Source organism: Apostichopus japonicus, chromosome 7 (assembly GCF_037975245.1).
Source record: "Apostichopus japonicus isolate 1M-3 chromosome 7, ASM3797524v1, whole genome shotgun sequence".
Taxonomy (NCBI): Eukaryota; Metazoa; Echinodermata; class Holothuroidea; order Aspidochirotida; family Stichopodidae; genus Apostichopus; species Apostichopus japonicus.
The window spans coordinates 20,865,340-20,888,797 of NC_092567.1; the positions used below are offsets into that span (position 1 = coordinate 20,865,340).

The 23,458-nt window shown below is 35.1% G+C and overlaps 2 protein-coding genes across 5 annotated transcripts in view; one reads left to right on the forward strand and one right to left on the reverse strand.

Annotated features, from left to right (window-relative positions):
- Positions 1–4,630, reverse strand: part of LOC139969679 (transmembrane protein 183-like) — a 148,007-nt gene extending 143,377 nt beyond the window's left edge. The window contains exon 1 of the mRNA XM_071974819.1: positions 4,498–4,630. The gene's annotated coding sequence lies outside the window, so the exon portion shown is untranslated. The remainder of the gene's footprint in view (positions 1–4,497) is intronic.
- The window catches only part of LOC139969684 (uncharacterized), an 81,991-nt gene extending 59,784 nt beyond the window's left edge, over positions 1–22,207 (forward strand). Inside the window, exons 1-7 of one of the 4 annotated variants that reach the window (XM_071974829.1) lie at positions 6,202–6,369; positions 6,756–6,849; positions 13,347–13,444; positions 15,678–15,761; positions 16,928–17,077; positions 19,172–19,325; positions 20,286–22,207. In XM_071974829.1, the coding sequence (XP_071830930.1) occupies positions 13,362–13,444; positions 15,678–15,761; positions 16,928–17,077; positions 19,172–19,298 (444 nt within the window). In that variant the 5' untranslated portion in view covers positions 6,202–6,369; positions 6,756–6,849; positions 13,347–13,361 and the 3' untranslated portion in view covers positions 19,299–19,325; positions 20,286–22,207. Of the gene's footprint in view, positions 1–6,201; positions 6,370–6,642; positions 6,667–6,755; positions 6,850–13,346; positions 13,445–15,677; positions 15,762–16,927; positions 17,078–19,171; positions 19,326–20,285 lie in introns of those variants that run through there. The other 3 variants (XM_071974826.1, XM_071974827.1, XM_071974828.1) reach the window with 3 other exon arrangements.
- Positions 22,208–23,458: the final 1,251 nt, after the last annotated feature.

Below are 23,458 nucleotides of genomic sequence, written 5' to 3' on the forward strand. Positions count from 1 at the left end.
TTTATAGTTCTATAAGTTTATTATAGGCTACGATAGGAAGTGAAGCGATACGAAATTGAAACGGGATTTATACTTTTGTTCTTATCATTGGTTTTTGGAAAGACCAGGCTCCGTTCGCCTTTAGTTTCAAACTGACCCATGACTTCATTTAAAACTGAATGAAGAGAAGAAGGAAAACAGAGGAGGGGTGGAGTTGTGTAGGGGCTGGGGCAAGGGCGGGATAGGCTAGAGGCCTTAATCTCACTAAATACTTTTTTAAATATATGGTACTACAAGAATCTTCTGAAATGGGAGCGTTAAGTATATTCACGTAGCAGTAGATGGTAGTTTAAAGAAAAACAGACAATCTTGACCATGTAAATTATAAATATCATAGATTTTTATAAATATAAATATCATGATTTCATATATATATCATGATATCATGATATATATGATATAATAAATATCATGATATCATAGATTCATACAAGGTTCAACTGAGCACCATCATTGGTTTATCCCCCCCCCCCCCGCCCCCTTTACCAAAAAACTCTAAGAACCCAATCTATAGCTTATATATACTTGCCTTATCTTCACAGATTCCCTTTAATGCTGTCCTGTATGTCGTTATCGGCGCTAAGCAAACAGACACTATATATATACATAGTTAAAGGGCTAATAAACAATGACTTATTCCTAATTGTGTTTTGTTTATCCTTCGTGGTCTCCTGTCGATTTTGCCAGGATATACCGGTACTATGTAGTCGATGCATATCTCTTTAGAATTTTAAATGACGATATAATCAAATATATGCTTTTCGTGGAAGTTTGATTTTTTCGGTAAAATTTTCACTTTCAGTTTGATTAGTGCTCCATTGCATAATCGATTTTGAAGAATAATCATTTCCTTAAAATATATAAAAGAATAAGCTCCAATTTGCCGCTAAATTGCTCTGGGAATGTTAGTTTCCTAACATAAGTCATACAAAGTACATGAATCATGAAGGGAAACAGTGAGGGCGTCATCAGCTTATGACTTTTGGTTGCCTAGAAAACGTGCAAGGCGATGTGTTAGAATTCATTGTAACGGAAAGTGTAACTCTTTTTTCTTACTTTTTGTAATGTTTAAGTCCAACTTTTTGATTTCCTTGAGCAAAACTTAACACAATATTCCAGGGCAGAAAAATATATTTGTTGCATGACTCTTACGTTTGTCCTTTGGAGAAAAAAAAGTGGTATTTTTGGCGGGCTTTACAGACAAAAGAAGAACATAGATACGAAAATTTGACACATTAGTAACGTATAATTAAAACTCCGATAAATTGGAAAGAATTTGATTTACAGAAGTTATACCGGTCATTATGAATTTCAGCCGTTTCAAATGTTTTTGAAAAAAAAAATGTACGGGGTAAGTGCAGCGGACACAAATGTTTTCAAAAGGCGTGAAATAGCCTACTTTTAAACTTCGAGTATATAAATTTCAGAGGTGGCAAAATAGCCGATCTTATATCATGACTATCATGAAGAAATCTTTCAACATCAGTTTTCTTTTTTGTTATTGCGGGTATATGTGTGCTGATTTACTTGATTATATGGATCGCTTATAATCTTAGTTAAGGTAACGTTTGAATTTATAAATCTGTTTAAACTTTGTTATGGTATTGCCTTGTTGGACTGCTATTTCTTGTTTCGGAACAGTATCAAATGAATTAATGATTGAAATTATCATGTAAATTTGTCATGAAAATATGAATACAGTGCCTTTCCATAAATTTGATAGAAAAATTCCATTTATGTTATCGACTTTATATGTAGACTATAATGGGACTATACGATGTTATTTATAGTGACTGTAACGTCATTGATATGTACGCGAGGAGGGATGCGGGGGCGTGGCCGGGTCCCAAATTGCTAGATATATCCTAAAATGTCCTCAATGCTTTAAAAAAAGTGTCAACACACCTTTGAGTATTTCTCTCGCTTTATAAAATCTTCCCAGACGGAGGTTTGCAGCAAGTAAGGAAACATTATATTTCAAATGTTGTTATAGTGACGTAACTTGACCCATATAGCAGTACTACATATAGTGAATTATTAATCTTATGAATATGCATAATTAATTATATATTCAGTTGTAACATTCCAATCTACCCACTGTGCACCATAAACGATAAAACGATAATTGCATGATGTCATACAGTGTACAGGAATAATTACACAGATACCAACATAAACAGACGTGTTTTGCTTTTTGATAGGCTATGCGCCTAACATGGGCTTCAGCCCACGGTTGTTAAGCTATAGCGTATGTTAGGCTAGGCGCCTATACCGTTAGGCCGCTTCCGTGATAAGTAAATTGTTCCTTAAATTGCAGTCCCTTTAAGACGAAAGAACAGTTACCGCATCCCTCTTTGTCAACCATTCATGTGATAACTTAACACACTGCATTCGTTTTAGAAGACTACACTTCCAACTACAGTGAGGATGAATAATGGAAAAGGCTCTGAAATTAACCTTTTTTTTATCGCCACCCTTATAGCGATATTTCTATAACTTTTTAGAGCAAAGTAATAAATACATGTAAGGCTATCCACCTCGGCGTCAATGCAGAATTAATTTCACATATTTTCTTTCCTGATGACCTATGAACAGCGTACTTTCTGTATCAATTTTAATACGTTTGGGGCTTTGTTTATGTACAGTGAGACGAAACGTTTGTACTATTGGACATGGAAAATCGGAGCCGCATACTAAACATGTCTCATGGTGCCATATTTTCATCTAAAAGTAATATTTATTGTATACAAAAAGTGTCGAAATGATAATATGCCGTTTGCTTTGTTTTGTTGTGTCTGATGTGGTTTCGCTCTTGATGATTTCAACATACTGAGAATATTGAGACCGTTTTGATTAAAAAAACCCATTTCACTCCATCCTATGTAGCACTTTTATCATGCATTATGTAGGTCTTAATTAATTCGTGCTTGTGCTCTATAAGGATAGGTACCAGCTCAATGTTTTTTCTTTTCTTTTCAAATTCAAGTTGCAAAAGAAACTGTTTATCAAAGTATATACGAAACAAAGAATATTACATATATGAAGGACACTAGACAAACTTAATTGTTAAACAACGATACTGACTCTTTAAGACGCATATGAATACGCGGGCGCAGATCGAGGGGTGTGTATGTGCGGTCGGGGTGGGGGTGTTGGTAGGGTAGGGTAGGTAGGCTACACTTAACCCCTTTTTCAACCACTACAAAACATTCAAAGAGTGTGTTTCGTCTGCGGCTGCAATGTTATCAGTTACAAATTTTAAGTTTCCTTTGAAGTCTATAGGTCAGCGCAATAGCTATTTAGTTCTCCTTTAATTTAAAGGGGATACGTGGTGTTACCCCATCCTTTCTGTGACCACACACATGTATGCTTCATTCAATGGAATGAAACCGGAATGTAGCTAACGTGTTAAATATATTGCTCACACATGCTGTACCAGTGGCGTGTACGAAGGTAGGGAAGGGTAAGGTGGGGTGGTCGGTGGCCCCCATCTTCCATCGTTAATCGCGTGAAATGGGTACAATCGTTGGGATGGGGCAAATTTTTACATTCAACCTTTGGAGACTTCACTTCCACGGATGCACACCTTCTTTTCAACACACATAACACCAAAGAGTTCGTATTAGCACAACGTTGTATATCGAGCTAATAGTACACATAATAGTCAACATATGGCCCAGAATTCACCATTTGGATGTCTAGATTTGTTAATGTTTCTGGGGAGGGAGCAGACTCCTAACACTCACCCGGCTCCGATCTACACGGGAGTCGATTTCAACGATCCAAGGTCCACACTACTTCCTCTGTAAAATTCTTTCATTCGCCGCTGGCCCTTTCATATAGCATTAGCTCCTATACTTTAATCCGTTAGGAAGAGAATAAAATACCTCCACCCCCCCACCCCACCCCTTAAACACAAACGCACAAATTTGATATCAAGTGCACGCCACTGGGCCGTACCGTTTGTACAAATATAATATTTCACCAAAGAACTTTTAATTTTAAGCAAAACAGAAGTTCATGGTCAAATATGAAGACTGAAAATTCCAATCATAAAGCGTTGAATATAATAGAATTATCCATAATATTTGAGGTTTTATATCGAGTTAAGTAGAATGTATTTTCTTCTTCCATTTTCTTCCTTCTTAATCTCAGAAACTGAAAAGAAAAATATAATCGTTCCCACTGATATCTTTTGGGATTTTCTTGAAGACTTAATCCGTACGATCCCCGCCAAATTCTGTTTTCCCTGGAGATTAACCTTTTAATCTGATTGCTTTTTGGAAGAAGACCAAAGTCACGGCCGACCATTTTCATCAGTGGGGTCTGCGTGTGAAAATCTAATATAAATTTAGAGGGCGCTGAGCATGATTCCATTTTAGTTTTAAACAGAGCACTCTGTGCAAATTACCATGACATGTATAATGAATTAATGTGCCCATGATAAGATCAGCCTACCTTCAATAAATAGAGAAAATCTTCCTTCGCGTAGACAGCGGATGAGCTGGGTATACGCAACCCAAGATTTGGAGACGACTTCGTCACTGTGCTAATCCAATTAAATGATGTTGAGTTGTTCCAGTTAGTTTGCGTTATTCCAATTATGACGCGTAGTTCCAATTGTGACGCGTAGTTCCAATCATAATGAGTAGTTCCAATTATGACGCGTAGTTATAATTACGACGCGTAGTTCCAATTATGAAGCGTAGCTCCAATTATGACGCGTAGTTCCAATTATGACGGGTAGTTCCAATTATGACGCATAATTCCAATTATGATGCGTAGTTCCAATTATGACGCGTAGTTCCAATTAAGAAGCGTAGTTCCAATTAAGAAGCGTAGCTCCAATTACGACACGTAGTTCCAATCACGCCGCATAGTTCCAATTATGACGCGTATAGTTCCAATTATGACGCGTATAGTTCCAATTGTGATGTGTATAGTTCCAATTGTGATGTGAAATATAGATGTCAACCCAAACAGTTGATTTCAAGGAAATTTGATGGTGAAATTTAACGTCTTTTCAATGTTTTAAACTCTGCCGGGAGACTCTACTAACACGAAGAAATCAGCTTCTCATGCTTGTCTAATTGTATACATTGCCTGACTCGAGACCATAGACGACTTTTCATACTGTTTGCTTTGGACTACTTTGTATTGCTTAATCTCCGATGTAAAAAGATTATTTATCTAACAATTGGTCAGGAATGTAGCCTGTACTGAGATCGCCTTGTTTTTTAAAAAAAGACATGATTACAAATGATTTGGGGGACACAAAACCAACGATCATCTTAAACTATATGTGAAAGAGATGTGTTTGTGGAGTACAACTATCCAACTATCCCGAAACAGCTTAGTTTAAACGTCGTGTGTGCATGGATCCGCCATTTTGAAAATCTGTGATATCATAGCGCCGCTTAGTTTTCTTGCAAAGGTTTCAATATTTGCTTTTCTATTTATAGTTTCAAGACAACAAGTTATACATGTTGACATCACTGAATGCAATGCCATCATTATTGTAGGTCCTGCAGATGCAGATCAATTTGTTAATACTTCAACAGTTTGCCAAAGCCCATCTCCAAAAATATAGATTGTCATACATAATCAGCTCTGTGTGTGAAAGAAACACTAAATCTGTGATATCTCCCTAAAGAGGAATAACAATTTTTTTGTTCGTAGCTATTTCGGAAAGTTGTTGACAACATTTGTCTCTATGACTTATATATCAATGATAATATCTGGGTTTGTGTCTTGTTTTTCGTCGGTGGTCATTTTGTTTCTTTTCTGATGAAAAATGACATGATATGACGTACCAGACAGGGATCAAGGGATGTTTTTTATTATTCTTATTATTATTGTTAATGAGATGTCTAAGGCTTGCCACTCAGTTCAATGCTATTTCTCACTCCGCCCAAGCTATTTTAATACTTCTCGAACTGTTGACCAAACAGAAAAGACCAAACACAGAACAACAGACTGAAGGGATTCAAGTAATTAAAATTCTTTCCTTTGTGTTCATGCAAATTATTTTCTAGGGTATCTCGAGATTTTAATTCAGCCAAATAAAACTAATTTAAATAGATTCCGGTTTTTATCGAGAACAATGAACGTGGGGGGTTGAATGCCTGCATAAGTTTCTTCTGCCGTGAGATAGTACTGTCTGAAACTCAATGGACTCTAGTGACAATTGTGCATAGCTTTACATCAAAACGGTTCTGTTCTATACTGTTACTGGGTGATAACAGTTTCTGAAATCTCTCTCTTTATACATATTTATTTATCTACGAGCGTTATATACAGTAAGGAACGGTAAAACCTGAATGTATACACGTGAGTTATTTATAATATTTGTTCTTTGCAACTAAATGTATCCAACTTAATCCTACACTGAGGATTAGGATTAGGATGGTCAGAGGTAACGCCATTGTGGTCACGTGACTGCGGTTAAGATTGAATCAAGTTTTTTGGCTTGCATGTCCAGAAACTTTTTTGGGGGGAGGGGTAGGGGGGTTGTTAAGTACTGAGTGGTCACCTCCAAGTAGGACTTGTTCGTCAGATGTGAGTAAATCGAGGTGCAACGGATGTCAGCGTCGTTATGGTGACGCCATGTTTGGTTTACATGCTTAGGTATGTGTTTACCCTATATGATTTATTGTTTTCCTTCTTGAAAGCTTTGTTTATTAATATATTTATTTCTCTTATCGTCTATTCCACAGAGTATCTTACCCTTGGGAACAATCGTTATAACAAAGACAACGGAAGGGTCAAATCACGAAAAACCAGTTACAGTACCATTGTTAGCGAGCTAAGGTAAGTCTATAACCAAAATTTTGAATTTTTCATATACAACCACTATCTATAATGGGCATGCGCCAACTATGAGGCGGCGCGACCCAAAAGTGCGATAGTGTAAAAGAGAAATAAATGGGTCGTGGGACATTTCCAGAGGTCAGAAATGTTATTTACAGTTTTCGGAGCTTGTCGATGGAGATCGATTTGGTCCTTTTGTTTGAACATCGAGTCCACAAACTAAACTATAGCTAAATTTCCTGAATTCTGGCTATCGATTATTAGGGTGGGGTATCTGGTGGGGTGGTGGGTTGGTGGGGTGGTTGGGTGGTGGGGTGATGGGGTGGTGGCTTAGTCTTCATGAAGGAACCTGGGTAGTGAACAGAAGACTTTGCGGACAAAATGGCCCCCCCCCCCCCAAAAAAAAATCTGTTTTGATTAATTAACTTATTTAGTGACTTAGAGCAAATATTCTATGCCATTATATAAGTCTGAAATCTGTATCATTCATATTGAATGCAACCTATACTGCTTGATGTAATTTATTCATATATTATTCTTTTTGCTTTGAGGGTGGGGGGGGGGGCATGAATTTTAAATGGAAACTTGTTTGTGACCGTCCAACAATACTCCGAGATGGGGTAGAAATTAACTTTAATATTTAACTGTTATACCTCAACAAGTAACATTTACTGTATTTTATCTGTTATGGTCCTATAGGCTGTCCCTTTAAAAGAAAACTGTTAAGACTCATCTCATGAAGAGGTTTCCAATAACGTTAGAGTTCGTGTACACTTTGTGATAAACTGCACCTGTTTAATATCTGAGCCAAAGATGTTTCATATCTGTCCGTAACGACCTCTGTAGTTTATCATACTTTTTATTATTTTTATTATTAATAGCGACATGTGCTTATATATGATTTTAAAAACAACAGACATTTATGTGAGTCGAAAGAATTTTCTCATTTCCTTGCACTATAATTTGTAATTTTCTTCCAACGGTTTCTTCATGTTAATGATAGTAATAGCAAATGTTTCTTCCCACCCCCCCTCCCCCCTTGTTTTATATTGAAAGTAGAAACCTGTCAGAAATCAATGTTGAGAACAGAAAAACGTAGGCTTATCTTTTATTGTATATAACTAAATTGCGCCAAAAAATGTCTGATAATTGCACCATATACAAAATCCACCGAGGTCAATGTGCTTAGCAACAGTTCGTGCTCGGATTTTGTTTTGTGGGGTTTTTTTTCCCGCGTCATCTGTGTATCATCAAAATCAATATGGTCTATGTATTTACTATGTATTGCTTGTTTAAGAACTGCAAATCTTTTATCTCTTTATGATTTAAGTTTTCAATGTACGAGACTTTGGTTAGAATTATATGGGGATGGTGTACTTTAAAGGAGGAACCTCATTGAATAGTTAGAGAAATGGCTCTTCAAAAAAAAAATATCTCAGGCTCAACGATTAAAGTGACTGAACTACTTATTCTACCACACACAAACGTCAGTTTATGCGTCAGTTTCTCAGATGCAACATAATAGAAAGTTGCGTCATCAGAATTTTATAACTTAAAATTAACAGGTTTACAAAGCATGCCAAAGAAAAATGGTTGTTGAATGTCACCAAATGGCGCTCTGTTAGTTCATATGAATTTTAAAAAAATTTGGGTTCAGTTCATTTTTTTTATAAACCAGAATTAATTAAAAGAACTACTTGATAACATTAACATGTAGACCCTACACGGAGGAGCCCATGTAAACATCGATTTAGACTTAAAGGAGCATATCGGAGATTCTGCATATTTTAACTTTTGGTAAATAAATAGGATAGCACAAAGGTAGTTATAAAATCATTAGGCCTTATCATACTATCACCCATGCATGTTGCTATTCTTATTTCCTTTTTGGAGTTTATTACATATCAAGAATAAACCGCTGCGTCCCATGCATAAAATTCGTCGTTTGATAGATGTGTTAAATACCGTTTGGCCTTACAGATTACGACTAGTACTGCTGTATTGAAGTTTAATACCGTGATGGAGAAGGATTTGAAAAGACCTTCGTTAGTCTTACAACATCAACCAAGAATCCAACAAAATACAACGAAAATGTAGAAGTTATGTTCTGCTTTGTCGGGGTATTTTCTTCCCTTTTTTGGGGAAAAAAATCGACTGATCTATGCTGTCGTTTGTGACGATCTGAACAAGGCCATCTGTTCGCCTCTGGGGTTGCACGTTCCGAAAGTTAATGTCACCTGATGAAATAATGGTCACAATATTTTTTACAAATATGAAAGTTATCCAAATTTATCCCCCCCCCCCAAACACACACCCACACACAAATGAAAGAATACCGGCAGAGAAATTATTTATTTGAAGACAAAATTCAAGGTACTAAGTTTTTAATTTACAAATATAGGATGAAAGTGGTAAATTGATCAACAGCAATTTATAACGTTTCTATGTTTGGCTAAGCAAAGCCCCAAGTAAAATTATTGCAGGTATAGTGGCCTATATATAATTATGTCTCCGTGCAGACATTCGAAGTGAAAAGGGAAAAGTTGCAGTGAAATATATAAGCACACAATCATGTACTTAAATGGGGCATATATTGTATTCAGTCATTCCTAAAGATTGCTCCCGATATTTTAATCAAGCAATAATTTGAACCCCACTTCATTGCTTATCATGTTGGATTTTATTACATGATTAAACAGTTTTGCACCTTGCGTGTGAATTTACTTAAATAAGGAAAACGACTTCCTTGGCTCGACAAATATGTGAAAAGTACTAGCATTGTAGTATTGTAAACATAAGATAAACTTGTTAATTGAGCATATTTATATTTTATATATATATATATATCTATATATATATGCATATATCATTAAGGAATGACTGAATACAATATATGCCCCACATATGCACACACACACATATATATATATATATATATATATATATATATATATATATATATATATATAGATATATACATATATATATGCACTAGCTAAGTGCGGTATGAACACAAAACGTGATCAGATCGCCATGGGCATTTTTCGTGACATCAACATGCGCAGCAAGTGTGTTGGGTATATACGTAAGTGTTGAGTTCTTGATATTGACAATTTCTTTTGAGCTTTGTGGAATAAAAATATATCCTGTGGTTATTTGCAAAATTCAACAATTTTCACGGAAGTTTGATACGTATTACAACAATGTTTTTTTGTCTTAGTTCTTTTTTTCTTTTTGCCTTTCTGGCATTTTGGCTTAAAGAAGTCAACGAAGTATGTTCAATAGGGAAACAAATGCAGGCACACGTAAACACTTTGCTACGAACCACGGAATGTATTTTGATGAGAATTCAACATGGCGTCGGCGCTCTCCTAGACATGCAAATCTACACAAAATCTGGCCTTTTCTCAAGAGGCCGTTACCACTGGCAGGTTGTAGTTACTGGCTAACATCACGTAACACTTGAACACCACCGATTGGGGCATATATTCAACCGTCAAATGCATCTCGGTTTACGATGACGACACCGCAGCTCTCTTGGTGTACGTGTATCACATCGACGGTATAGATGTAGTCTGGTTTATCTGCATAATATATGACCAATACAAGTATATCAATAGAGAGGTGAAACATTCTCAAGCACTTGTTTCAAATACATAATTAGTGGGTTCACTGCGGTCTTACATACCCCCCCCCCTTTGTTTGAATAAAATTACTGCATAATTACATCCGTTTATTTTCAAATATATACAACCACACACACATAAACACACTCATATATATTAATATATAAATATATCTATATTAATATATAAATATAGATATAGATATATATATATATATATATATATATATATATATATATATATTCTGTACATAACTTAAATGTAACGGCATATTTATTCGAAGACCCCCACTCCCCCACCCCCTCCCCCTCTATCTCCTCTTATCAACACCTCAACCATCCGAAGTATTTACCGTCAGTATTGATAATACTAAACATGCAATGCTCTGTATAGCTGTATGGAGTTCCTATACATTATTCATTCTCTTCTTTGCGATTTAAGTGACAATCCTTCCCATCCACCCATCCGAGTCCGCACCCACCGCCAACCCAACCCCCCCCCCCCCGAACCCTATCCCTATTCAACTCCGCTGTGGTTATTGAACACTCGTTTGTGGATGCATCTGTTCATCCATTTTATCACTCAAGGTTTTCATAACCTCAAAGCTAAACGTAAAATCCAAGATGGATACATCACACCAAATGGCAATATTTGTCACCGAGATTTCAGACTAGAATGCCAGAATTTATTAGGTTGACTGATTGCTTTCAAAGTTCTCCTCTTGAAACAAACAAACAAAACAAAAATTAAATAGAAAATGTCTGGCTAATTTGACTATCGTGAGATCAAACAAGATTACACGTCCGTTGTTTAGACCAAATGTTTTGACATAAATCAATATGGTTCATCTCGATTCGATAAATTACAAAAAGAAAATCTCTCACCGCTCTCAAAAATCCCCAAAGATTGATAATTCATTTTAATGGTCGAAACCCCAACAGATTTGACTTTTTTGTTTATTGGAAAATTTAATCCTTTACTCCACTTTGGTGGTAAATCCAGCATCCTTTCTAAAAAAGATTCCTTTTTTGTGTTTTTTCTCACTCTCTCTATCTCTAGTTTTTTTCCATCTCCTTCGAAAACCAATCGACATATAATCTTGTCCTCTTCTTCAAGAGAGCTTTAGGCGATTTGAAAGAAAATTTGTCCCTCCAGGAGTCAGCTCTGGTCACATAGATCAACTTTAAAAGTCAGTGAATCGGAAATGCGCTGAAAAGTTTTAGGTCACCTTCGCTGTAAGGATAAGTGTAGAAACGTGGCTATACATTTTGAGCATCAAACATTAAGTTATTGATTAACGGACTCGAATCTTCAAATGGTGCTTTATCCGCCTTCCACCCAACAAGCGTAAATAAGCAGTTTTGACGTAAATCTTCCAAACATAAATTATATATATATATATATATATATATATATATATTTATATTTATATTATATATATATTGTATATATATTATATATATATTATATATATTATAAATATATATTATAAATATATATTATATATATATATATATATATAAAATCTCCAGAATTATGTAATGTATCTTAGATATTACGTCACTATACATAAATGTCGTCACATGTACGAGAGAAAGAGAGAGAAATATGTACACGCATTTTGTTTATACACGCGATCTACAAATAGATAGGCCTATTTCCATCTCGGAAGTGTTTCTATGGAAACAGCTTGTTGACAGCATATATTGGTTATAGCAATTGGCACAATCATTTCTTAGAAAGGCAGAGGTTTATATCCCAATATTATTTTTTTTTACTTTAATCCATGTAAAGCCATTTCTCGTGTAATCAATCATTGCATATATCTGATTGAAAGGAAAATAATTGCTATGGCTATCCTAGAGATGAAAGAACGGATATTGGAAGCTAATGAAATGAGAGCTATTCGTTCAAAAAAGAATATTAGACTTGTCTAGATGTCAAATCAGATTAAAGTTTTATTGCTTTTATTTTTTTGGTAATCTTCTTTTTCTTTTCTTTTTATCGATCTGTTGAAAAGCGACATATATCACTTCTGTGGTCGTATTTTGGCATCTTAATTTCTGTCTCTGTAATTCGTCATTCCATATAAACTTTTAACTTCGTATTAGCAGGGAGCTGCTACTATTAGAGTAGCAGCTCCCTGGTATTAGTGACAATAACACATCCCTGGATATCGCAATGTATATAGAACAATACAAATATAACAATGTAAATATAACAATGTAACTAGAACAATGTCAATATTACCATGTAAATATAACAATGCACATATGATAATGTTAATATAACAATGCAAACATTTCAACGTAAACAACAATTCATGTGTTGCATTTTGCAGGATGTAAACCTGACAATGAAAATTTAACAATGCAAACATGACAATACAACCATAAAAGTCAAAACAATAACAATATAAATGTGTTTTGTTTTCTTCTCCAGCTATAACAATGCAAATATAACAATACTAACATAACAATGCTTATGTAACACTTACAATACGGATGGGACAACGCACACCAACATCTTTTACAACATATATAACAATGAAAATTATAACAATGCGGATATAACAATAAAGACAAGTCAAGTTCCCGCAACATTTTAAGGTTTGAAAGAGGAGAGTCACGCAAGTTATACGTTGTGGTATAACTTGAAGTTGAGTTCATCCCAAAAACCTCATGTTGACTCAACTAGATTCAAGGAAACCTTGTATAAGAGTTATTCCATGAGGAGTTGGCTCACCTAGAAACCTCATATTGACTAAACTATAGATCAAAGGAAACCTTGTATAAAATCCCTTAAATTCAGTTTTGAATATTTATATTTGTTTTACTCTTCATGTTCATACCGTTTTCCTTCTCTTCCACAGGAACGCTCTTTAAAATGAAGGCCAGTTTGGCGGTACCCATTACACTATGTATGTTTTGTTATCTACTTGTTACAGTAACATCAGTAACTATTAACAGGTAAGAAATGAACCACGCCCCACCCCACCCCCCATTTTTTTTTTTTTTTAAATCCTTTATTCCTTTATTTCTATGATACAAACTTAATTCTAAATGCCTTGAACATCTCTAAAACCTTGAAAATATACTCTCTTTACGGATGTCGAGAATTATCACTCTGTATGAGGAGGGACTGTTGTTTTGCTTCTCACAAGTCAAAGATATTCCATTAAGTTAGTTCTAAATAAAGCGAAAATTATACTTTTTTTGTGTAGTGCTATACTTTTTGAGTGAAGTAACTATTTGTGAAGAAGAGAATAATTTCATTTATCAAAATAATTGATTGATCATCCCGGATATTAAACTCAAAGAGAGAAGTCTCACCCATCCGTGTGGAATTAATTTTGCAGAACAAACCGTGCGAAAATGTAGCATACAAATGGTTCTAAACTCACTAGCATCAAACCATTAAACAAATCAGTTTTAATCAATTTACATCTTAGCAATGTTTTTTAGCTCATGATATAAGTTAAGTTAAGCATAACAATTTCATTTTTCTTGTATACGCCTTCCATCGATACTGAAAAAACAGCCCTCCGCACATATTTCTGAACAGGGACTCTGCAAACATCACATTAATAATGACCATCCCTAAAGGGATATCGTCATCATTTCAAATTGTCAAAGAAGAATGAATATTCATTTGATTATAGCTGAGAGGTTGATCAGTCTTATCACGAAGAAGGGGGGAGTGAAAATTGTAGAAACAAATCTTTCGCCATTAATAATTGTCTCGAGAAATTCTTTACCATCACGTCGGTTTGCATTTATAATACTGTCAATCTGTTACCGTTTACAATCCATCCACTTAGCTATACGTGACTAGACCCACGTTTAAGGATTTCTGCCTCTTGTGCAATTTTTTTTTTCATTTTTTTCTTCTCTGTTTTGGTATTTGTATTAATCTTGTGAGTCCAAATTTATTTTTATTTTATTTTTTAACTGCATGTCACTTTTCCTTCATATTTGGGATTTGGAAAAAATGTTTTGGTCACTGGGGATAATTAAAAGCTAGAGGATTGGGGGGGGGGGTGTACCTTCTTTTATTTCATTTGGGAGTTAGAAAGAGAAAAGGGGTACTTGTTTATTATTGTCATTAAACCGTTGGTGCATTTGAACAAACACAGAGGATTATAGTCACGTGGGTAACAACATTCAAGGGGTTGTGTGTTCATCTTTTTTTCGACGTAGCCAAGTGGGAACCAAGCAAGGTCCTTTGTGAACCCCATTCACCGCCAAGCATCCTTCCCTCCTTTTCCCAAGAAACAGAGGAAAAATCAATACCTACCACAGGTCAAGTCTTTTTCATGTGCTTGAAACACAACAATTATCCAGTGCCCGAATAACAAACGCGAATACTGGAAGGAATAATTTGATGGCTGACGTGGAATTTCTTTAGCAAAATTATTGAAAGGTTTCTGCATATTATATTATATTATATCATATTTAAAAGTGCTATGAGAGTCTGCCCCGGATCACACGCAATCAACCAGAGCAAAAAAACTTATAAAAAATATTTATATCAACTAAGGAAATCATGACGTCAATGATTTAAATCGAATCATATATTAAAAAGAAAGAAAGTTCCGTTTTATTCTTGCCACACTTTTATTTTTTTTAATTCCCTAGATAGTCAACTACCCATCTATAATTTGCAAATTTACTTCGTTTAGTTGTAATTATGAATATTTTCATTGGTAAATTGCAGACATTTAAGATGATATATTTTCACCAATCAATATTTTAGTCAAATGGCAATACTGTGATATAGTGGTTTTGTATTTCAATTTTTGGTGGATTAATTTTTCATTACCATAGTTTGCGCGACTTTATTAAACTATCAGTTGATCTTTAAACAATGTATTTTTCAAGAGGTTTTCATTAATATAGCAGGAATTTTTTCATTCATTTTTCCTGGAATTCAAACGTCATTTTCTCGACAGATTTGTGTCATAGAAACATGACATTTTTTGACGTGATGTAGTGTAGGTAAATATTTTGCGAAGTGGAAGGTTGCCTGTATCATTGTCTTAGGGGCGAGAAGGGGAGGGGAGGGGTAGGGAGAGGGGGAGGGCGAAGGGCGAGGAAATGGTTACAGTATTCACTTGATATGCCGAACACATGTGTGTAAGGTGTTTTTGATGCCGTGGTTCTAACAGTCTTTCTTTTTCATTTTTCCTTGTCCATGTTGTAGACCGAACGCCGGCTTGGAATTATCAAGACAGTATCCCGAATTATATGAAAAAATTCTTCGCCAACTTATTAACGAACCAACGCAGTACGTATACCAATCTGGTATAGGTGGCAGAAATGACAGGCTTGAAACGCTCACATTACATGCTTATACCTCAATTGTCTATAGCAGTCTATAAATACTCCATTATATTATAAGTGTTTCGACCGTGTCATAAAACTATTGCGTGTATGCCCCTACCCCTATCCATCTCCTCCCCTCCCCTCCCACCTCAAACTAACTTTGTTGTTTACATTTACACCCCGCACCCTTCCACCTCTTGTGAAATTAACTGCGGTATTTTTTTTATTTTTTATAACTAACCATAGCATTAAAGAAAATAGAATGAAATCAAAATATAAAATAGATATTAATTTGTATGATATTTAAACGTGACCATATGACGTTAGAGCATGGACAATATATAACGTATCATCAATCATCCATGCTTCTAATTTAAATATATTCAATTAATTAACGAATACTCGTGGACTCGAACTATAGGTTGTAAAGTTGTCCTCCGTAGCAAACTTAGCGACTGGACTCGAGTCATAAAAAATTACTGGCAGTGATGCGATTTGAACTTAGATATTATGTGACATCGTCACAACTCCAGAACTGTACGTGTGTGTGTGAGTCACGTGGCAAGGAATTTCAGAACTCTTACTCTGTTTAATGATAGCATATTTGTTTGTTGTTTTTAAAAAGGAAATCTCTTTTTGTATCTGTAAAATCAACTAATGGGATTATGTTTGTGTCGCTCCGGTTTTCTTTTTTTTTTTCTCCATTTTTGGAAGCTGTGACCTCACAGTACACAAAACCTAAATGGCTTCATGAAACATTAAAAATTGTCTGAACGTGGTGTTACCCTCCCCCCTATCCCTACCTCCAACCCCCTCCCCTTCCCCGCTTACTTCATGCACATTTTCTCATATATACATATAGTCATATACCAAATCACCGTATATTCACCTTTAACCCCTTTCCCTACTATATTCATGTTCATGTCTCGAGTCACAGCAGGAGATCAAAGTCGTGTCGGTTGCGGCAATTTAAACTACACGTGACTTGGGCCATGACTCGTTGCAAATGTTCCCTCTGCTATAACCATGTTATTTGCATGATTTTATTCTTTCTTGTTATTATTAATAACTCATTATTAATATTATTAGTACTATTATGATTATTGATTCTATTTCTTGTTGCCGCAGATACAAACGGAGTTGCTCAAATAAGTTTGCTGGTTGTGCACACATGAAAGTCGCTAATGCAGTATTAAAACAGAATAGCAGGGGTCAACAGCAATTTAAATTTGGATCGGCTGGTCCCGGAAAACGAAGTTTTCCTTATCTTGACCTCGAGTGAGCCACGTGACAGCCAAACCACCCCCTTACGTCATTGTCTACTTTAAAGCTGGTCATTGTTATGTTAATAAGTTGAGTTGCATATGAATATGAATATTCATATTAAATTAATATGGGAGTGCAGTTAAAAACATTAAAGGCAACAAGGTGGAAAGAGAAACAAGGGTTGAGGGTAAGGTTTTATTTCATAACAATAGTTTAAGAAATTTTCAATTTTCAGTTGCGTCCTCAAAAATCGCAGTTAGTAAGTAGGAAATGTCAGATTGCGACAAGAAGACATTGGCCCAGAATGTTGTATGCAGAGTTGGCTAGGCTAGGTTAGGTATATCCACTTATGAAGTATGGTAGGTGAACATAAAATATAAATAGGTTTTTTTCATTTTTTACTGCGGTTATGAAAAGAAGCCGATGTTCCTAACATTTAAACTGTAATCTACACTACTGCCAAACCAAGAATAAGTAACAAAAGAAGTTAATATCCAGGGATATTTAATAACGAGAAAAAATAAGCTGCAAATTCCCCTATAACCCTGAAGCATTCCCCCATATTTGTTAGTTCCAAAACCACAAATAAACCAGTGACCACTGCAGTTTGAAAGAGCGACAAGGTCAAAGTTGAAATGAGGCACACTGAGTATTGGTGGCGGCATTAATGAAATCTAAGCCCAATTATCAAAGCCGTTTTGGAAACAGATTGGACTTGATACAAGTCGTAACCATATACAGACGACTTGATTTCAGAATTGTGTAACTGTGTTGGTCTGAACCTAGAATCATATAAACAGGCAAACATTTATTTGGAATTAGTATTATTCTTATTACATACTGTTATAACCGTTTACTGATATAAATCTGAGAGAAAATATCAGCTTTAAAGTAGACTTTAAGGAGTGTGGTTTGGCTATATTTGTTTTTGTTTTTTGCAAGATATAAAAAAAGGAGAATACTGCTCCTATTTGTAGAATATCATTATATCATGTGACATATTATAAGCATGGAGCATGCGCATGACAAAGTACCTTTAACCTTACATTATAACATTGATTATATGTATGTAACCGGTTATTCATTATTCTCCTTGCAAATAAGAAAAAGCATAGGAAATATTATATTTAAACTCCTTTTGATGATCCGGTATAGCGCCATCGAGTTTTCATCAAGTCTGCTTAAAAAAAAGCGTGGCGGTATTTTCCTTTTTCTATAATCTGAATATTATTAACCTGCATGTTATCACAAATAATATACATGTTGCATGTAAAATCAACTACTAACCAAATCTTTCAATATTGCTATATTCATTGGACTAACCTTCAACCTACTAGACTTCACACCCCATCACCCCTTCCCCCTCCCATTACTCATCACCCCTTCCCCCTCCCATTTACCCCTTCCCCTCCCACCATCCCATCATTGCAATGTTCGTATAACTCCAAGTTCCACCAAGCTTGCAGGACCTTAAAAAATCACTCGAGTGATACTTGTAACAAATAGACAATATCTGTTTAAAAACAGGTACTTGGAAGCCAAGTAGGTGGGTGGAGAAAGTGGGGCCGGATAGGTGGGTTGGATATTTCAGCTGATATGGTGGGCCGGGTAGGAAGGCTGATAAGGTGGGCCGGATTCGTGGAACAAATAGACAATTTACTCTGCTTGCACAGCATAATTTTATTTTTTCCACTAATATAATCCACTCTAATTTTCAAAATAATGAAGAAAGGTTACACGATAGCAAAGTAGACAGATGTGCTCCTCATTATCGACGACAGTACGATTATCGTATGGCACATTTTGGGCTCCGTACAAAAAAAATCTGTGAATCCCTCCTAATCATCAAGCACTCTTTGATGCGTCTAATCCCTCCCCCCCCCTACCCCACCCTCCTAACTCAACCACCAGTTTTTTACCTTTTTTTTCAATTCATTCACTCTCTAGCTGTCAAGACAATAACTCTATAGATAAATGATATATTATAATTAATATATGTATATATATATATATATATATATATATATATATATATCTGCTATCATCATTTTTCGTAAAATATCATTCATATGCTTAATTTTCTTATTGTTTCCATTCCTCTACCAGAGAAAAAAGAAGGGTGGGAGGATGCGGCGATTTCAGTGGCTGTGCGTCTCTTAAAGCAGGGAGAGACTTAGTTCGTGCTATGCTCCGACCGTCCAAGTTTGGGTCTGGGGGACCCGGCAAGAAATAGGTTTTATTAATGAAGTGTAACTATAGGGTAACTATTTATTATATTTTGCTTATCTTTTTGATCGTAAAACCGTCAGCAATTTTTTTTTTTTTTTTTTAAACAGCATTTTACGTTGATTTTGATGAAATATTGATATTAAATACAGTATCACATTACGATGCAGTTTATTGACGAGACCAAAATAGATCTTTATTATAGTTCCATAATTTTAAAAATATAAGATGATATATGAGTTTTTAATTACGACTATATAGAAAAATTGAAATGAGAATGAAATTGTCAAAATGGAACGGAATATTTTATTAATCATCTTTAGTAATTTTCTTTTGTGTTTTATAAATGAAACCCAGAGGGGTTTTGCCGTAGTTTTTGGATTACATGAAACATTATTTTGAGCAACTACCGGTACGTTTCGTAAATTTGTCAAGATTTCAACATCAACGTAAAAAACTGTTATTAGTTAATTATTCATCTGTGTACATTCAATTTTAAGATTTTATGATATAAAGAGAACGATGTTCTTAACTGGGGCTTTTTTTTCTTCTCCTTATGTCGAGTTTGTAACTATGTACAATAGCAGATACAGTACTGTTTACACATAATTAGTTACCATAGAAATAGACAAACAAAACTTGGTATTAATTATATAATAAAATATTTGGTGACCTTTAAATTCTGTACTTCATGTTCTAATAGAACCTCCAATGTCATGATAATTTCTTGATTTGATTTTGATGTAAATAATGAAAAACTTAAAAAATAATATATAATATTTTCAGGTCCCTTGAATTTTTATTTCTTTATTTTTATTTTCCTTAAGCAGTTATAAACTTGTCAATCTATATAGTGCAACTTAAAACACCGTTTAACTTCAGCTGTATTTTTTTGCATTTTTCTTGTTCTGCTTTTTTAACTAATTTTTACGTTTGTTGTTTGTTTGTTTGTCTGATGGCATTCTCTTTTTCCCCTTCTTTTCATCTTTTACAGGAATCTTTGCCGTAGGACTAAACATTTGCGGCTATGGTCACCACCAACAGACAGAAGACATCGTACTATGATAGGCCTACACAATATACATCGAAATGGCGTATAGTTCTGTAAATTTGCCTCACATGAGTGGAAGTAGTTTTCAAATCATCTTACAGCGAGTGCCTCACCCTCCGTAGTGACTACGTCATTGATGACGTCATTTAGCCGCCGTTAGTTATTTCTTAGAGCTCTTTTCGGTAGTAAAACAGAAATCTTCTATATGACTGATTATGTTGACAAGCATTCTACAATTATTTTAGCCACGGACATATCTTTGAAAACATAAATATAATATGGCAATTGGATTTTGGGATCCCTTGTACCAGATTCAATCATTTTATTCACTTTGTCGACTTTTTGAATATTTTTTTTTTCTTTTAAATTACTATGTTAAACCAATGAAGTTTTAGGAATGCTATATCATTACACAAAATGTGACGACGTCATATCTTATTTTTTTCTTGTTCCGAAGGAAATGTTTAGTTTTTCGCTTCCAGTTGTGGTTTTCTTCCTTATTTTTTGCTGATAATCTGCAAAAAAAAAAATTAGTTCTATTTTAAAACTGAAACGGCGTACACTGAATAATAGTCTTGAACCGAAGCTCGTATATGAGACAGGACTAATACATTTCAGTACTATGCGTGGTAAAATTGAAGTTCCTTTATATATATAATTCAAATATGGAAGGGGTGGGGGATAGGAATAATTCAAAATCGCTAATAGGACAATCACTGCACAATTGATAACGTTCTATTGTTACAACCAGTTACTTTGAATGAAAGGTCAGTGGACCAGTTTTCAGGGATGAGCCTGGGGTAAGAAAAAAATCACGGAACTTTGCAAAAATTGCGGTATAGGCTCCAGTTTGCGTATGCTATAGTGTGTTAGGATAAAAGTTTTTGTCCCCGAGGTATATAGAAAAGAAATCACGGATATTCCGCGAAAATATAGTTAATTAGGATAAGTGGATGACGTCATCTTGCACAATATTATATTGCTCGGGATTTTGCCAAATATTTGAGCAATCTTTTTCTTTTCTTTTTTTCGAAACGCACCTAACCTAATGTGAGAGCATTTACTAAACTATCACTGTGTATGGCAAAGAATATGTTGGCTGTAAGAGTATCCGACCATGGAGTTAGTGTCTAAAGGCCCGGTCACACTATACCGATTTTTATCGGAATACTATCCGATTTTCCCGGAGGAATCGAAACTGCCAGTTTTTCGTTCGGGTCTTCTAGCCACAGTGATAAAGGACCTGATTTGCTATCTGTTGAGCCATTCCGATGTGGGATAACCCTCTCCTAACTTTTGGTATTGACTCCGTTTCCTTTTATCGGATAGCTATCCGATTTCTCTTACGATTTTTATCGTTTTTCGATGTGACGTCACTTCAGAATGTAGTCCGTTCCAGAACCCCTCAGATTTGGAGTAGGTATTGGAATGTTCCACTGCGTTCATTACATTCACTACCACAAACCTCACTCTTCGGCCTAAAATCGGAAAAATCGGACCGTATTCCGATAAAATATCGCTGTAGTGTGACCGGGCCTTTACTCCTTGGTCCGAACAACGATATTTGGTTGACGGTTTGGTTAAATCCAATAATGACGATGTGTTTTTCTTTCTTTATTCCTTTCTGTATTTCTTTCTTTCTCATGATGGCATGATTCCGAACTCGTCACTGTACCGATGATTAATAATTTCTGACGAAGAACGTTGGTTAATTAAGTGCAGTGGAGAAAATCAATGAATTAATATAATACTTTTAATATATCACTTTTGACTTCAAAGCATTTCAAACCTTATATAATGTTTTTCTTTTTTATTTAAATCACATTAGTTAAATGTTTGAAGGCTTACTGGGCATGGACGTACCCCCCAAAAAACATGGTCTTATTATTCAAATAACACAGCTACATTATTCGATTCTCAGTATGCATAAGTATTCAAATTCTGGAAAGTGTATTGTTCAATTCACGTCGCTTATATGCTTAGATATGCCATTATTCCTGTAGCCTTTCGGATTACAAGTAATGAGGCGTCATGTCAAAGGAGTTCTTACGAGATATATGGAAAATAAGAAATACTGAAGTATAAGCAACATTCAGGCCTCATGGTATACTTATAATGTCGAAAAGCTTTTACTACATAAATGTATTTCAATAATGGAAGTGAAAGTACCATTTCACATCTACCACCCCCCCCCCACCCTTAAGCAAACAAAAAATTCTTATAGTGGGGGCGACTCCCCTACCCTCGTCCCCTTCCCCTGGAACGGATTTATTTAGCCTCTCCCCCACTCCCTCTCCACAATTCGAACTTAGGCCACGGGCGTCAGACTAACAAACATAAATGGATTCATATCGTTTTTGTTTTGCATATTTGTCTCTTTAATGCAACTGATTCAAATATGCTTTTGCTGAATTTGTCCATCATGCGTTATTCTAAAAGTTGTATATATGGCAATAATACTTGGCCTAATTTACATTCTTTTCTTTTCGCCTTCCAAACAACTCAGTAAATATTTTACTATTTACGTAATTAATATTTATCAATCTAATGGAAGCGCCATCACTGAAGACATGAATTAATCAAACTGTTTTGTAAATATTAATGGAGATTAAAAAAATAATATCATTACGTAAATTTTTCTCTAATCATTTGCCGAATAAATGTCACGAAAGAAGAATACTGAAATGCCGCCACCATTATACGTGAATACAGTCATTTAACGTACAAAAAGATACCTCTTAATTAAGATAACCAAGATAATCATGAAGTACAGAAAGATTCCAAAGAATACAAAAACAATCTCATTGCATTCTTTTGTTTTTTCTATGACTTTTCAACAAATTATAATAAGTTTAATACGAAACACACAAGGTGAAGCATAAGTGACGGAGGGGCACGATTCGTGGTTACGTGTACTCAGCATATAAATATATATATACATATATATATATATATACATGTGTGTACACCCATATGTGTACACACACACACACACACATGTATGGCAAGCCATGTGGGACAAACACTGCATAATATATCCGCGTATTAATTCGAATATATACGCGTATTAATTCGAATATACATGTGTTGTAGCCTACATGTGTAAAGTTTCGCTT